This window comes from Stegodyphus dumicola, chromosome 10 (genome assembly GCF_044657685.1).
Source record: "Stegodyphus dumicola isolate Sdum_Otavi_A_Nest chromosome 10, ASM4465768v1".
NCBI classification, from domain to species: Eukaryota; Metazoa; Arthropoda; class Arachnida; order Araneae; family Eresidae; genus Stegodyphus; species Stegodyphus dumicola.
The window spans coordinates 118657078-118673179 of record NC_140777.1 but is presented as its reverse complement, the minus strand read 5'-3'; the positions used below and the strand labels follow the sequence as shown (position 1 = coordinate 118673179).

General features: G+C 31.3%; 1 protein-coding gene and 1 long non-coding RNA gene across 2 annotated transcripts in view; one reads left to right on the top strand and one right to left on the bottom strand.

The window, feature by feature from the left end:
• LOC146995081 (uncharacterized) overlaps positions 1-12104 on the top strand; it is a 119387-nt gene extending 107283 nt beyond the window's left edge. The window contains exons 3-4 of the long non-coding RNA XR_015043523.1: positions 10792-10860; positions 11871-12104. This is a non-coding gene — a long non-coding RNA (uncharacterized LOC146995081). The remainder of the gene's footprint in view (positions 1-10791; positions 10861-11870) is intronic.
• The window catches only part of LOC118200788 (eukaryotic translation initiation factor 3 subunit G-like), a 56341-nt gene that overhangs the window by 20191 nt on the left and 20048 nt on the right, over positions 1-16102 (bottom strand). Inside the window, exons 3-5 of the mRNA XM_035372749.2 lie at positions 9821-9909; positions 610-669; positions 406-510 (exon numbers count right to left, since the gene is read on the bottom strand). Coding sequence (XP_035228640.1) covers positions 406-510; positions 610-669; positions 9821-9909 — 254 coding nt within the window. The remainder of the gene's footprint in view (positions 1-405; positions 511-609; positions 670-9820; positions 9910-16102) is intronic.

Here is a 16102-nt window from a genome sequence, read left to right as displayed (position 1 = left end):
GATAAATAATTTGAAATTCAAGAATACTAAGCAAGTAATTTTTCCTTAATACATGAAAAAAAGAATTCATATTTAAACTAAAACTAGGTTTATAAAAGACGAATTAAAATCTAATCACTAAACTCTTTCTGGCCTGGATTTCAAACACAAATGCCCCTTTTATTTTTATTTATTTATGTTTCTACTGCTTAGCAATATGACAATTTGAAAAATTACTATTTGATGAGAAAAGCAGATGTAATTCATATGGTATGAAAAGAAAGAAAAATTGTTCAACTACATACTTCCTAAGTAAACTTTCTCCTAAGTTCTTACAAAAATATACAAGTCTTTAATTTTATATACTGTTATATTAAGCGACCAAAAAGAAATTCAAAGATGTGTTAAACATGATAAATTACAAACCTCTTTATTTGAAAGGAACTGCATAAATATTTCTTCACAAACAATAGTATTAGCTGGATTTGGACCAGGTGGATCGTTTCCAGCTAAACCGAACTTCTTCCATGCCTGAACAAACAAATAAAAAAAATAAATAAAAAAAAACTAAATATGAAGCAAAGAAAACAAATAAAGAATATGACAGCAGCATTATGAAAAGTAACTCACTTTTCGGTATGCAATGGATTTAGAAACCATCTTCCTTTCAATTTTGTAGTAACGGACAATCTGAAAAATAATAAGATGATACTAGTGTTAGTAATATTCATGAAAATAAATATAACAGAGCGACTAATTTGAACTACTCAGCCACTGGTGGGGCCCGACTCATGTAAGTATACAATGGAAGAGGTGAAAAGGGAATAGAGTCTACTTACTGATTTTAAATTTACTTTAAAAAAAAAGGCTCTCGATGGAAATGGTCACCGGGAAAATTGTTTTTAAAAAAATCATGATATGATATAGAAAAAAATTTGTATTCAGATTTTGTATGAACATTTTTTTAATATAAAAATGACAGAGATACCTGTGAAACTAAGATAAATTTAAAAAAATATCCGACGGGCTACATATTTTAATCAGTGCCCAATGGGTATCTTTTAAGTTTTGTATGGTTTATCAGTTGAGACTATCAATACAGATGCCCCATGTGGAATAGTAAAAAATTCTGGAAGATATTAGATGAATACACATTTGGGCAAAGACAAAAATGTTCTACATCTTCTGTATACTTAAAATATGAAAAAAATATATAACGCAATTCAATAAAAATATTTAATGTTTTGAAATTAGCTATATCATGAATTAAATGCATTTCTATTCAAATCACTCAGATCCAAAATAAAAAAATATATGTATTTTTTCCGATACCTTTCTGTTACACACCTGCCACACATTTTGGTAGAACTGTTGCAAATAATATATGTGTGTGTGCTTAATTAATCTTGTTTATAAATACACACATACAAACATAATCCCCAGATGATGCCGTCTTAGGTCTTTGCACGTCTTGCTTTTTAGCAGGGGCCAAAATGCGTGGTAAGTGCCTAAGTATATAGGAAAAGTTCCTATTTTCTTAACAACTCCTTATATTGCTTTCTTAGTTTAGTTTCTCAATTAATAGCAGACTGATTAAATCTGAAATATAAACATCTGACATTTTGCCAAATGAAAAGTGAAACAACACATTTACAGTGGACAAGTGAATTGACGAAATATCATGTTTTGAGACTAGTTGCATTTTAGGGCTAAAAATTAAATACCACTATTTCACCATATCTTTGGCTGGGACTTCTGAAAACCATCACATAATTCACAGAAATACATAAACAATAAACATAAAATTCACAGATTGGTGAATTATAACATGACTGTTTTGCCAGCAATTACTGAGAACTTCTGGCTAAACATTTATTCAGAACCAATAGCAAGTTTCAGAGAATAAAAATGACAATTTTTTTCCTGTACAGGTTTCATGACGCAGAAAGTGCAGTCCTAGTAATGTGTTACTTTATTTTAGTGCAGAAACTGCAGTAAGGTAATTTTATAAGTATGTACACTGCTAAAAAAAAGGGGGGAAAGGGACAGTTCTATTACCTCCCATTCTACTGGACCAATTCACGAAATTCAAATTGCGTTCATGTGTCGAACGCATGACTTAGGATATATATTAGATTTATATACAGCACTATTCTAACATAGGTATTTTGACACAAAATCGAACTTTTTCTGAAATAACATGCCAATTTTTTTACATATTTCGATTCTGTGACTCAAATTATGCCTAAATTTGAAATTTTGTAAGATTTGGTGCATAATTTACGGAAAAATTGACAAATTTATGTTGCCGCTTTTTTGTCAGTTTGCGCCAAGAAAAGTTCACTTAGCGCACTTCTTAATATATGGCAACCTATTTTCCTTTCCTGTGAGAGGAAAAAAAATCACAAAGTTCTTTCTTTCAAATAATATTCTTTATATTATATTTTTATGTTATTATTTTAAATATTTCTTTTTTCTTTTACGAATTTCATTTTAATTCTTCAAGTTTCGTGGTTTCTTTTGAATAACTGTTTTAAAAATTTCTATTTAGACATTCGAACCACGTAGTTTAAATATAAGGTGCATCGTTTATTTTTTTCAAATAATTTTCTATATATATTTTTTTTTGTCACAGTTATTATTTTAGATAATTTTTAGACTTTTATTTTAATTGTTTGTGTTGCACTTTGTCTTCAAATTTACTATTTTTACATTTGAACTGAGCATTTTAAATATATTTATTAATATAAATTTTTCAGGATTTTTTTTTATTTATTTGAATTGCGTTTCTTTCGGAAGAATACTTTGTGTCCCAGACTATGATGCATCTGAAAACTGAATATATTAAAAGAGAAAATACAGTAAAGCACAGTTAACATGCCTTTCAATGTTCCGTTCAGAAAAGAAATATATAAATAAGAGAGATGTATAACCGACATTTTAACTTCGGATGACTTGCATACACTGCTTTAAACAGTTTTATCATTGTGCCCATTGCTTTACACAATTTTATCCTACATTTGGTTTCTTAAAATGTTATTCATATTTTAGTTAAAAAATATTTTATTTTTGAAATTGCAAGAATCAAATATCATAAGATTAAAAAGTTTTAAATTTTAAAAAAAAATACCAAATTTTATGCACAAATTTATTTTTTTCTTCTTAATGTCTTGCTCTTTTTCTTCAAGCATGCTGCAAGTATATTAAAAAGCATCCAACTTTTCGAAATATCTTGGTACTTCTGACATTCATTTTAAATAAATTTATCGCCTTCCATTCCAAAAAGCCAGCAGCGGCCGAGCGGTAAAATCGTTGAACACTGGTACTTCGCTCCGGGGTTCGAAAACGGGCTGGTTGCATAGGCGTTTTCGTGGTTTTTCTCATTGTAATGTGTATGCCAGCTGGTTTCCCTTAGAAAGTTCATCACGAAGGCCCTTTAGGGCAGATAGCCCTGCTTTGCCGTAACTTAGTAATCCAATTCAATCCATTTTATCAGTACTTGGGCTGACCTTTATCAGTCTTTAGAGGCTAAGCATTTTAAGGCATGAGATGAAGGGAAAGACTGGTTTCATAAAGAGGGAAAACGTCTTTAGATGACATCCATATACATCACTGGATAAATTCATGAATATTTTAATAATTTCACTAAGAAATAATGGGATTCTCTGTTTATTATTATATGATGTTCTGTAACGTAATTTAAATTTATACAAACATATAGTCGAAAACCAGGCGCTCTTTACTTTAATCTGCAATGATATCGTTTTTGTCTTTTTCCGTTAGCACAAGCTCAATTAATGGTATTTGCTAGTGTGCACGTCCAAGTTTTCTCTTTGAAAAACCCAAATAACTTGAAGTATTCTGAAAGTATATTCAAAAGCATTTATTTTTTTGAAACACCTTGGTATTTCTGACAGCCAAAATCCATTTCAAATTTTTGCTTCCTTATCTCCCTACATTTCTTCGTTCTACATTTATTTTCAGTGCTCACCACAAGAAAATTAAGATTTTTCGATTGTTACACTTCCATAAATTTTGCATTCTTGTCAATTTTTTTAAAATATTAATTGCATGAACTGCGTTTCAGTTGAAGACAGCTTTTCATTTTCTAGGCATTTTAACTATAAAGAAAGTTTAAAGCAAAGTCCAAAGGATAAATATTTTACTTAAAAGATTTTTTGCTAAATGACAAAGAAATAAAACAGTCCAGCAGTGTTTATTCTGTACCGCCGAGTGACCCGATTTTTATATCGTCTGAAACAATCTAAATCATATTAAAGATCATGTTTTTTTTTTTTATACAATCTAGAATGCGAGAAAAAAATCAGCTTCTTAAAATATTCTTTCTAAGAGGATTCATATAAAAATATATATTTATATATATATATTTTTAAAGCTGGAACTTGAACCAAACTGTCAAACTTTTAAAGTTTAATTTACATGGTGGTTATATTTAAAGTTCCACTTTGAAAATAATAAACTATTGGTCATAAAAGGAAAACTACCAGACCAAATGTTATCAAACTTGGTAATCGTGTAAAGGAGGTTATGATAATTCATTTTCCATGTGGGGAAAAAAAAAAAAAAAGAGAGAGAGTTCAAAAACTCACCCCAGAGGAAGAAATGGTGCTGTATGCAATATTGTTAAATGAAATATGACAGGAAGACATCGCCTTAAAATGTGTTTAATCATTTCTGAAACGTGTTACAAAGCATGTTCAATGTAGCGTCCAGCATTTTCTGAAAGCAAGTTAAATCCTGTTACTGCATTCTCAACAGCAGCTCTTAGCATATCAGGAGGAATGTTATGGACATGTCTGTGTATCACATTTTTCATTTCTGCCAAACTGTTTAGATTATCACAATAAACAGTGCTTTTGAGATAACCCCATAGCCAAAAGTCACAGAGTTTGAGGTCTGGTGGCAAGTGGGGAAGGGCCGGCCTATAAGACGTTCATTCGTGAAATTTTAACATTGACTCTAAGCGAGCTGCAATCACAGTGGTCCAGCTGTTGACTGCTCTTCAGAGAAAAATGGTTCAGTTATGAAACTAGCTGTTATTCCACACCAAAAAGGTGTGGGATGACTGCTATGCAATGGAATGCAGTAGGAGAATGCAATGGAACTAGGTAGATAACATGAGGGATTTCTTTGGCCCAAATCGATTAAAAGAGTTTTGAATCAGTATTTTAATGTTTTAGGGCCGAATTCATGCTTCAAAAATTATAAAACAATCTGTAAGAAAACGATTTCCAGATTGTAGGCACTTGTGCGAGAACTCACATTTTCTAATCGCTAATTCGTGGTTTTCACGGACGAATTTCTCCTTTACACGGATGGCACACTCGACTTTTATCGACTTTAATGCCTTTAAATGATAATTTGCTTACTTCAAAGTTTCTTAAGGGTATACAATATATTAAACCAGTGTAACAAAAGGTTAAGTTAGATTCAAACCCATATTTTGTTTAACAATATTGCATACAGTGCCATTTCCCCCCGGTGGTGAGGTTTCGAACTTTTTTTCACGGAAAATAAATTCCCATAATCTCCTTTACACGGTTACCAAGTTTGATAACATTTGATCCAGTAGGTTTCCTTTTATAACCATTTCAAAGTGGAACTTTAATTATAACCACCCTGTATATTATTAAATTTTAATTTGAAGATATGCGTATACCACGCTTAAGACTTTCACTTTTATGGAAAAAATAAAGAATCAATGCAAATGTACTTAGGATAATGCACCAAAACTGAAAAAATTTTACCTCCCTCCGAAAATAAAATATTGAAAATTTGACCTTAAACTTATTATCGATACATTCAATTTGACTTATCTTCCGAGTCCTAGTTCCGATAACAATTCCATCAAAAATTCCGAATTACTGAAGCTGAAGTAAAAGGTTTAGTATATATTCACTGTATGTTAATAAAGTAATCAGAGTGTAAAAAAAATAGATCATAGAATTAACGCTGATGCAACTTTTTGTCTGAATGCACAACATGTAATGGAAGAGAAGGCTTGTAGAGATCTGTTTTTGACATGCCTCTAAAAGTAGATATCGTACTCTTTTTGTCTCTTCAATGTCAAAAAACTTTCCTCTGAGAGGCAACTTTAGATTTTGGGAAAGAAAAAAATCACAAGAAGAATTTGAAGAATATGCAGGATGATTGAGTACACTTACTTATTTTCGGAATGCAAGTGGTTCTCCAATTGGTTATTGAATAATGAAAAGATGCATTGTCATGCAGTACAAAACATTTGGAGTAAGTATTCTGACTGAAAAACTTAAGATTAAAAGTCATCTGCTTAATTCACAGCCATTTACAAGTCAGCTACTTGGGCAATTGCAGAATCGTTTTGATACCTGTGCTTGTAAGACAAACCTAATATCACTGGATTTAAACACTTCTTTAATCTTCTGAGAACATTCCTTCTTTAGCTCATATTCCAAGAATATTAAGTGAATACAATTATTGCCAAAGAAATTGAATACTCATTTGCACTACGGCTTGGTAGTTTACTAACGAGTTAACAAAACTTAAATTCTGCTTTTTGTGTCTAAGAATACAACAATATTTTAAATATTTACAAATAAAATATTAAATTGGAGATTTAATTGGAGCCTTACCAGTTGCCTAGCATTTGACGATTGTTAAATACTAATTGTTTCTTGCGAAGTCTAAGCCAGGCTGCATGATTGGTTTTCGTAGTTTTGTAGGTTCTCTATGAAAGCATCTTAACCAAATAGCTCCCATGTTCTTTCTATGTTCAAGTAACCAACTAACTTAGTTTAAGCGTGATTTCTAAGTGAAGTTACTAGCAAAACCCAAATACTCAATAAAAATCATGTAGCTTGCAAGTTGGGAGTTAAATGAAAGATACAACGTCAATAATTGAATTGCTGTTTCTAAACTTGGATGGTCATTCCTTAATTGAATATAATTGATTTGTAACTTCTACTAGAGCTGACGGTAAGAATTGAAGTATAAATAAATAATATCTTGTGCAATCTTGATTAATATAAAATTAGAAATATTTTCATAGAAAAATATTTGCATTCAGACAGAAAGTTTTTTGAAATATTTGCAATTACCTTATAAGAAAGATTTATTAATAACTGTAATAATTGCTTATTATATTGCTGATAATTAGAATTCAGTTCTTGAAAATTTCATTCCAAATTAGAATTTTAAGTGTATAATGAAAATACGCTATGCAGAAAAATACATTTTAGGATTAAAAAATTAGTCAATTTTTTATGTTTAAAAACTTCTTAAATTCATTTAATGAACATCGTACCCTCGTTGGTAATTGAATCTAGAATGTTGGGTCTTATCTAGCCATTAAGTAGAATGTTGGATGGCGTTTGTATAATTATTCTTAGAATATTCTTTAGAAATAAATTATGCAGGTACTGTCATAAAATATTTTTATAAAATTCAAATAAACATCAAATGAAAGTTCTCAGTTTTAGACAATTCAATTTAAACGAAGTTAAAGTAAAGTAGCAGACAATAAAACACCGAAGATAAAAAATGTACTCTTACAAATATTTTTTTTTTAAAAAAGAAGAAAGTACGAAATTTTTTTAAAAAGTTAAAAATTTAAATATCATTTATAATTTAAAAAATAATAATTTTTCACATAGTATTAAATATTTATTATATATCATTGGGGGAAAAATTTCATATAATTAATTCTCCGTAAAAATTTATTTGAAATTTAAGGTTAAAAATAGCAGTGGCAATTCACTGTAACAAAAATCCATAAACCACATTTGGCGTTATTATAGCTCAAAATAAAAGATGCCAAATTTCAAAATGCGAAAATATGTAAATTCGTGTATATCTTAGAAAATTGTGAATAAAAATGTCTAATTTTTTCAGGTATGCTTAGAAATACACCTACTTTAAGATGATGGTAAAAATTTTATAGGTTATAATTCAAAAATCTTTTTTTAAAAATTTATAAAAATTATTTAAAAATAGAAATTTAAAGAATAGAACACAAATAATGGGTAAGTTTCATTTGGAATGAACCTAAATTTCGAAATGTGAAAGGAAAAATCAAAAAGTTTAATATAAAAGGGGATATTAATAAATATTTGCCAAATTCAATTAACATTGAGGAGCTAAAATTTTGAGAGCTAATACAGTCAAAAGTCTTTAATCCGGGCTCGTCGGGACTTCGGCGATTCCGTATTATAGATCATCAATTTAAATCTGGTAAGATGGCATGCAGAAATTATAAAATTAAAAATATGAAACCGTAATTTATGAAATATAGAACAATTATGATCTAAACGGTATCAAAATTTACAAAAAAAAAAAAGGCTTAATATTTATTTGTTTACTTTAATAAACATTTCTTTCAATGCGCGCATGCGTAAATCATACATTATGCATAGTCGAAATTAGAAAATTGCAACCAGAAAACTATTTGATGTGTATTCGTGATATTTATAATGAATTTGATTTAAATCATATCAAAGACAGAGTACATCGAGATGAAATACTACATTTAGTAATGAATTATAAGCCGAATAAAATAACAACATCTGCCCTGAAGATAAGGATAATGCTGACAGATCAACTTCCAGTTCATTGCGCGCCACGACGTTCCCCTCCCCTGCAGAGCAGTGTAAAATTGATAAACAGATTTCAGAATAGTTAGAGACACAAAGAATATGCTTTATTCACTTTTTGAAGCAATTCCACTTTTTGTTTGATGGAAATCGAAATATGCTTTTGCTTTGTAGATCGTCTGGCAGCTCCAGCATCGGAAATTCTATTTGACATAATCGAAAGTTCAAGCTTACTTTTATAAAATTGCTCTAACAGTCTGCAAAAAATAATAAGCCGGATCCAATTCGAAGATTAAGGAACAACGCAATCTGCAACATTAACTGAAATAGATAATTAGATAATTTTAGCTTAGTTTATACCATCCGTTATACATTAAACGAGCATGTGTAAACGTATTATGTGCATGCGTGAAAACATTATTAGTTGATGCATGTGCAGAAAGTTTGTAGCTTTGAGGTCCAAATTATAGATCATTCTAGATTATGGGCGTCCGGATTAACGATAATTTGAGTCGTAGAATAAAAATATAGAAAAAAAAAATTGGTATGTTATTTCAGAAAAAGTCCAATTTTATGTCAAAGTACCTATATTAGAATAGTGCTATATATAAATTTAATATATATCCTAAGTCGCGCTTTCGAGACATGAAAAATGCAATTTGAATTTTGTCAATCAGCCCAGTAGAACGGGAGATATAGAACTGTCCCATTTTTTTTAGCAGTGTACATTCTTCATTTCCAATTCATTTAGACCCACTAGTGGCTGAGTGGCTGCGACTGCTGAATATCAGTGGTACAACCTGGGTTCAGATCCCAACAAACAGGATGACTGCATGGCTGTTTTTGCCAAATGTAACATAAATATGAGAAAGTTGCTCTTAACCCTGCAAGAAAGCATTCCTCTCCTTAGACAGAGAGTCCTCATTTGCTCTTCCATAATCAACCAAATCCAATTAATTTATTTAATGCAACATAAAACTTGCATATTACACAGTACTAAATCACACAGGATAATCACATAGGAAGTCACAGAATAAGAATTTATTTTATTTTCTATTGGCTGATAGAATTAATTTTTATAGTAGAAATGGAAAGACCTTACACATGACTTTACAAATATATAAGATCTACAAGACAAAACATTTTTTTTTAATGAGTTTAGGCACTTTAACAGAAAATGACTTAAACTGTTTAATACTTTTAACTTTATTAATCATTAAACTTAAGAATACTTTTATACAAATGGTACTCACCTTAACCTTTTTGCCTTCATCATTTACTTTGTATTCCGTAACAATTTTCTTATCTCCAACAATAACTTCTCCAGCTGGTTGCAAATCAGCTACAAAAATAATTAATAGTTAAAAACACATACTTAAAGAGCAGTATATTATTGACATACTATATCCACATCTCACTTTATCAAACATCAAAAAGAACTCCACCACACACTTTATCACAGAGTTTTAGAAATTCATGTGTTATTTATAAAATGAAAGTTACAACCTAACATTGTTTACAATGAGTTTGAAATACTGCCGCTTTTTTATTTCAATTAAAAAGCTTTATTATTATACCTAGAATTTTCATTCTTTCTTCTCATCAATCATTTAAGCTCTTCAAGTTGTCATATATGATACAGTTCAGTTTCCTTACATGGGCACACTGTATCAAATATGACAGGATGGCCCATCATACCATATTCGGTATGCTAAAACGGAATGTTTTGTTTCAAATTTTAAAAGCACATGCATTATATCAGAATGCTATTAAACCTTACTGAATGGGATCTCTTGAATGTCAGCATTGTTTTTATGAATATTATCTGCTACTTTTTTCCTACATATATAAAATATGCAATGCTTACAATGTGCATGCAGAATTTAGGAATGTTTCAGGAAGTGCAAGCATCTTAAAATGCTGTATATAAACATGGCAATACAATATAAGAGGCACTGATATTTAAATTCTTTACTTACTTTTTTTACTTTATGGAAATAATTTAATTATGTAAATATAATCATTATTATTTATACTGCACATTGATTTATTTCAGATTTTATTTTAATTGTACATATTAAGATTTTTTTGTTTACATGACTATAACCAAAGACTGCAAAAATAAAGGCTGGGTAAAGGGTGGATATGTATGTATGTATATATATTATACATTCACTTTTTTTGTAATTTCATTCGAAAACTTTTATAATATTTTTTTTTTCAGTTCTTTGTCCCATTTCAAAAGGAAATAAGCAAAAAGTCTGCTTGTCATCCATGAGTTCTTGTTATTATGGTAAGTTAAATGTAAATTCTTGACTCAATTTAAACATCCGAGGTTTTCTACTCTTTCCAATATTCAATGGTGTCTTTTTAATTGTTGCATTCATATAACTTATTTCAATTTCTTAAAAAAACAGTTGCTGTTCCACATTTTATTTAATGTAAAATGTGAGTCATTTATTCATCTGTGTTAGTAAATTTCATGTGGCTTGTATTCTTCTAGAAGCCTGGGCAAAATAACTTTCATCCATTTGCTAGTCAAATGATGATCTGGCCCTTACTTTTCTCCATGTAGTTTCCGATAAGCAATGTTATTCTCTCTTTCAATCTCATCAGCCATCCATCAGTTGGTACAAATTTTCTCCCAGCATTTCAGAAAATTCTACCATTTTTATGGTAAAAAAAGCTCTAAATATTAGAATGTTTTTAATTTCATAGCTTCAAACCATTCTAGAAGAGCAGTTGCAACATTTCTCAATTTTCCATTTCTACTGTACTTCCTTAAAACATTTACACTTGTTACTAGTTCTTTATCAATTTTATTTCCTTGTTTAACCCTTTCAGGACGGGCGTCCCATATCCGCATTCCCTAAGAACGTCTCTTACAGCTGAGCATCCCATCCACGCATCAGTAAAGATCACATTCAGAGGACGGGTGATGCATATACGCATTTTAAGGTGGAACGTTTTTCTGAAGGCCACTAGATGGCATCCTTGTGTCTATTACTTTTGAAATGAATACAGTTTTAGGTTCCTGACCTTGAGTTTGATATATTCTGCTTGACTTTGGTATTTTACTCATCAGCTGTTCGAGGGGGGGGCGGAGGGAAAGCGTAAACAGAAGTGGGCTCTTTAAATCACTGTGTGCTACTGAAAACATTCTCGTATCTGATTTATATCCAATTCCTTTTTTTATTCTATTTTTTCCTCTACTATGTACGGTCTTTTAGGGTTACTGTGTGAAGTTTTTTTACGTTTTGCATTGCCTTCAGATATATATCCGTTCCTTCTTTTTTTATTTAGGAAAGCCTCACCTCCAGTCTATTATGGCGGGAAGGCACTATTTATCAGAGGAAGAATACCCTAGTATGGTTAGTGAACATTTACTAATGCAAATGAGAATACTGATTCATTTTCTAAAGAGTTAAAAAGTGATACTTTTTCTAAGAGTTACAAAGTGATACTTCTCTGTGCTTCGAGATTTACCACACTCGTTTTCATTTTAAATTTTGTTACTTCTTACTGTAAATAGTCTTTATTGTGTTCTGTTTATTAATTTTAAACTTTATCGATGGATTTTATCAATTAAAACTTTGGAATAATTTGAATAGGGCCTCCGAAAATTATTTTAGAAGATAAGCAATTTTTTAAGTATATTTTCATGTAAAATAAAGAAAAAATTAAGGGCTAATTTTAACATATATAAGAGCTCAAGTAATAATCTAAAATGATACCAAAAATTACGATGCTAGAAGCAAAATTTTTGTTTTTCTGATTTTTGTTATAAAATTAGGTTTAGCGGTGCAAAACCTCCATCCTGTACGGAGACTGCCTTCGATTCTCTTCCGTCCCGCAAAAGCATCTTAAACAAAGGTGCGCCGTCGCAAAAAGGTTAATCTTCTCATTGGTTCTGGTTTATTATTTTTTGCAGACTGTTAGAGCAATTTTATAATTTTGTTTTACCTTGATTAATTAGTTAGAAGTAACGATAACGATAAGAAAATAAATAATAATACTGTGGCGCCATAACGTGGGCCATTGGGTTGAATTTGAACTGAAATTTAATAGATTTGCTTTAAGGAAAAACATGGATTTAGAAAAATTAAAAAAGAAACGATCTGCTATAAGAGCAGTAGTTACGAGGCTGATAAATAAGATAGAAACAGAAAATGCTAATGAGGGGAATAAAAATGTAATTGAAGAAATGGTTGCTCAGTTAATTAGTAAAGAAGAAGAACTAATATTAGCAGATAATGGTATTGAAACTTTAATCGATGTAACAAATTTAGAAGATGAGATAATGTCTAGAGAAGAGTATAAAAGTAAAATTATTGTTTGGAAATTACGCACGAAAAGATATTTAGATACTAATCCACATAGCCCTAATTCTACTTCATGTGGAACTATCACTGAATCGCAGAACAAAATTAAACTCCCCAAATTGTCCCTGGAAACATTTTCGGGAAAGGATGTGTGCAGTTGTTCCGGGTTTTGAGCACGATTTGAGACAGCTGTACACGAAAATGAAAGTCTACATGCGGTAGATAAATTTAACTATTTAAAGTCAATTCTTACTTCCGATACAGAAATTGCAATACAAGGGTTGCCAATCAAAATCGTAAAAAACAACCTTATATTTAGCGTAGGTATAATGAAACACTCAATCGATTTCGAGGGCAGCTAAAGGTCCCTCCTCATCAGGAGAAAGAAATACATAGAAAGAAGAAAGTAGGAATCACAGAAACACGTGGTGCTTATCAGCACTGCACGTGGTTATAACTAGATTTTTAATCAGAGTTGATTAAAATTGTACAACTCTGATTAAAAATCTAGTTATAACCACGTGCAGTGCTGATAAGCACCACGTGTTTCTGTGATTCCTATTTTCTTCTTTCTATGTATTTCTTTCTCCTGATGAGGAGGGACCTTTAGCTGCCCTCGAAATCGATTGAGTGTTTCATTATACCTACGCTAAATATAAGGTTGTTTTTTACGATTTTGATTGTCACATTAGCGTGTTTCTCTTCTAGTCTTCTAGTCTACAAGGGTTGCCGTTAACAGCGGAGAATTACGAAAAGGCTGTGAAAATATTAAAAGATCGCTTCGGATGCAAAGAACTAATAATAGATACTCACATGAACAATTTATTAACTCTGACTCCGGTTAAAAAGTCTTGCGATGTGACAGCACTTCGAAAATTATATGATCGTTGTGAAGTACAAATTAGAGGATTGGAATCGTGTAATATTTTATCGGATTCGTACAGTACCTTATTGTATCCGATATTAATAAAGGTGATTCCGAATGATTTAGCACTAGAATTTAATAGGAAATATGAAGATGATAACCAGACAAAATTTACAATTTTGCTAAATTTTCTAAGGAAAGAAATAGAAAGTCGAGAACGTATAGGATTTTTAGTTAAGCCAACAGATTCTGAAGTCACTGAAAGGAAATCCCATTTTGAAAATAAGCGGCAGTTTCGAGAACGTTTTCGAGACAGCGAAAGAAATCGAGATTATAATAAGGGTAGAATTCCTTCAGCGGCAGCGTCAAACACATCACTATCTAATAGCTGTTTATTCTGTTCTGAAAATCATGTCAAAAAACTGTGCCAGAGAAAAAGGAAGCGTTAAAGCGAAGGGGATTTTGTTTCGTGTGTCTCTAAAGATACCATTTAGCGAGAATGTGCAAATCGAAACTAACTTGTGGTATTTGCGATCGGCGACATCATACATCATACACTCTGACGAAACGAATGCGTCAGACAAGAGTCCCGTCCAAGGTGCAGTAGTCTCTTCTGTTTCCGATTGCGCAACAGGAAATAACTCATTTCTTCTGACAGCACGAGCTGAAATTATAAACACAGGCAATTGGCGCCAGCAAAGCGTTCGCTTGTTGTTTGATTTAGGATCGCAGCGAACATTTATTAGAGAGGACATCTGTAAGAAATTAAAACTTCCCGTTATTGGAGAAGAAAAAATAAAAATATTCTCTTTCGGTTACACGACGTCTGAAGCACAGAATGTTAAAAAGACCAGGCTCATTTTTGTAATTTGAAGTATCGATATGAAATCAAAATAGAAGCTTTAATTATTCCTGTCATTAATGGATCATATATTCATTACCCTAGAAATGAAATAGTTAATCTTATTAAAAAACATGGCATACAACTTTCTGATGAATGGGGACAAGGGAATAAACCGTCGAAAATTTCTTTGCTGATAGGATCTGATTTTTATTGGAAAATAGTTACGGGTAAGGTTCACAGACTGTCTAATTCCTTAGTAGTGGTTGAAACAAAATTGGGTTGGACCATTAGTGGAACAGAAAGGGCTTATGGAATTTCACTAACTATAATGTGAATATGATGAAGGTTGTGGTTCATAATAATGATACACAAACCGAATCACTGTCTAGTTTGCTGGAGAATCTCTGGGAGCTCGAATCTATGGGGATAAATTATGATTCTGATAAGGAGCTTGAATTAGAAGATAATTCAGTTTTCGATAATTTCAAAAAATCTGTGAAATTTGAAAACAATTGTTATATTGTTCGCCTTCCCTGGAATCATAATTCAAATGAGCTTGGAGATAATCTGGAGATTGCTAAAATTAGATTTAAGAGTTTAATTCGTAGATTTCAGAATAATCAACAGTTCTATGACAGATATCGCGAAGTAATTGATAAGTACTTAAAAGAAGGAATCGCCGAAGAGACTAACACTGAAATTGGACCAAAAACGTATTTTATGCCACATCAAGCCGTTATAAGAGAAAACAAGGAAACTACATAACTCCGTGTGGTTTTTGACGCTTCGTAACATGCGGAGAATTGTTTGTCATTAAATGACTGTTTACATTCAGGTCTCAAGATGTGTCCAAACATACTAGAATTGTTCTTTAAGTTCCGTCAAAATCGAATTGCGTTTACAGCTGACATCGAACAAGCATTCTTGCAGATTTCTCTTGCTGATGAAGACAGAAACGCAGTCAAGTTTCTATGGAACGATGGTGAATTAAATGGAACAAAAATAAAGGCTCTTCATATGACAAGGGTAATTTTTGGAGCAACATCTAGTCCATTTCTTCTCAGAGCAACTCTTAATGTACACGCTGATAAATACAAGTCGCAGTATCCAAACGTATTTTCCATGCTAACTGAAAATATGTATGTTGACGACTTAATCGCTGGAGCAGATGAAGAATCAGAAGCGTTCGAGGAATCGGAACATATTAAAAGGATACTGAAAGAAGGTGGATTTAACATGCGGAAGTGGAAAACGAATGAAACGAATTTACAAAGGGTATGGAATGAAGAAGATTCTTCACACGATTCGACTTGTTCTAAAGTATTGAGATACATATGGAATAGGTCAAATGATACATTTTTGATAGAAATTGAAGATTTGGTAAAAGATGCCAAAAGGATAGATAACATACCAACTAAAAGGGAAATCTTGAGATTTGTAGGACGTTTCTTTGATCCACTGGGGTTTTTAAATCCATACACCATTCGAGCTAGGATTTTATTGC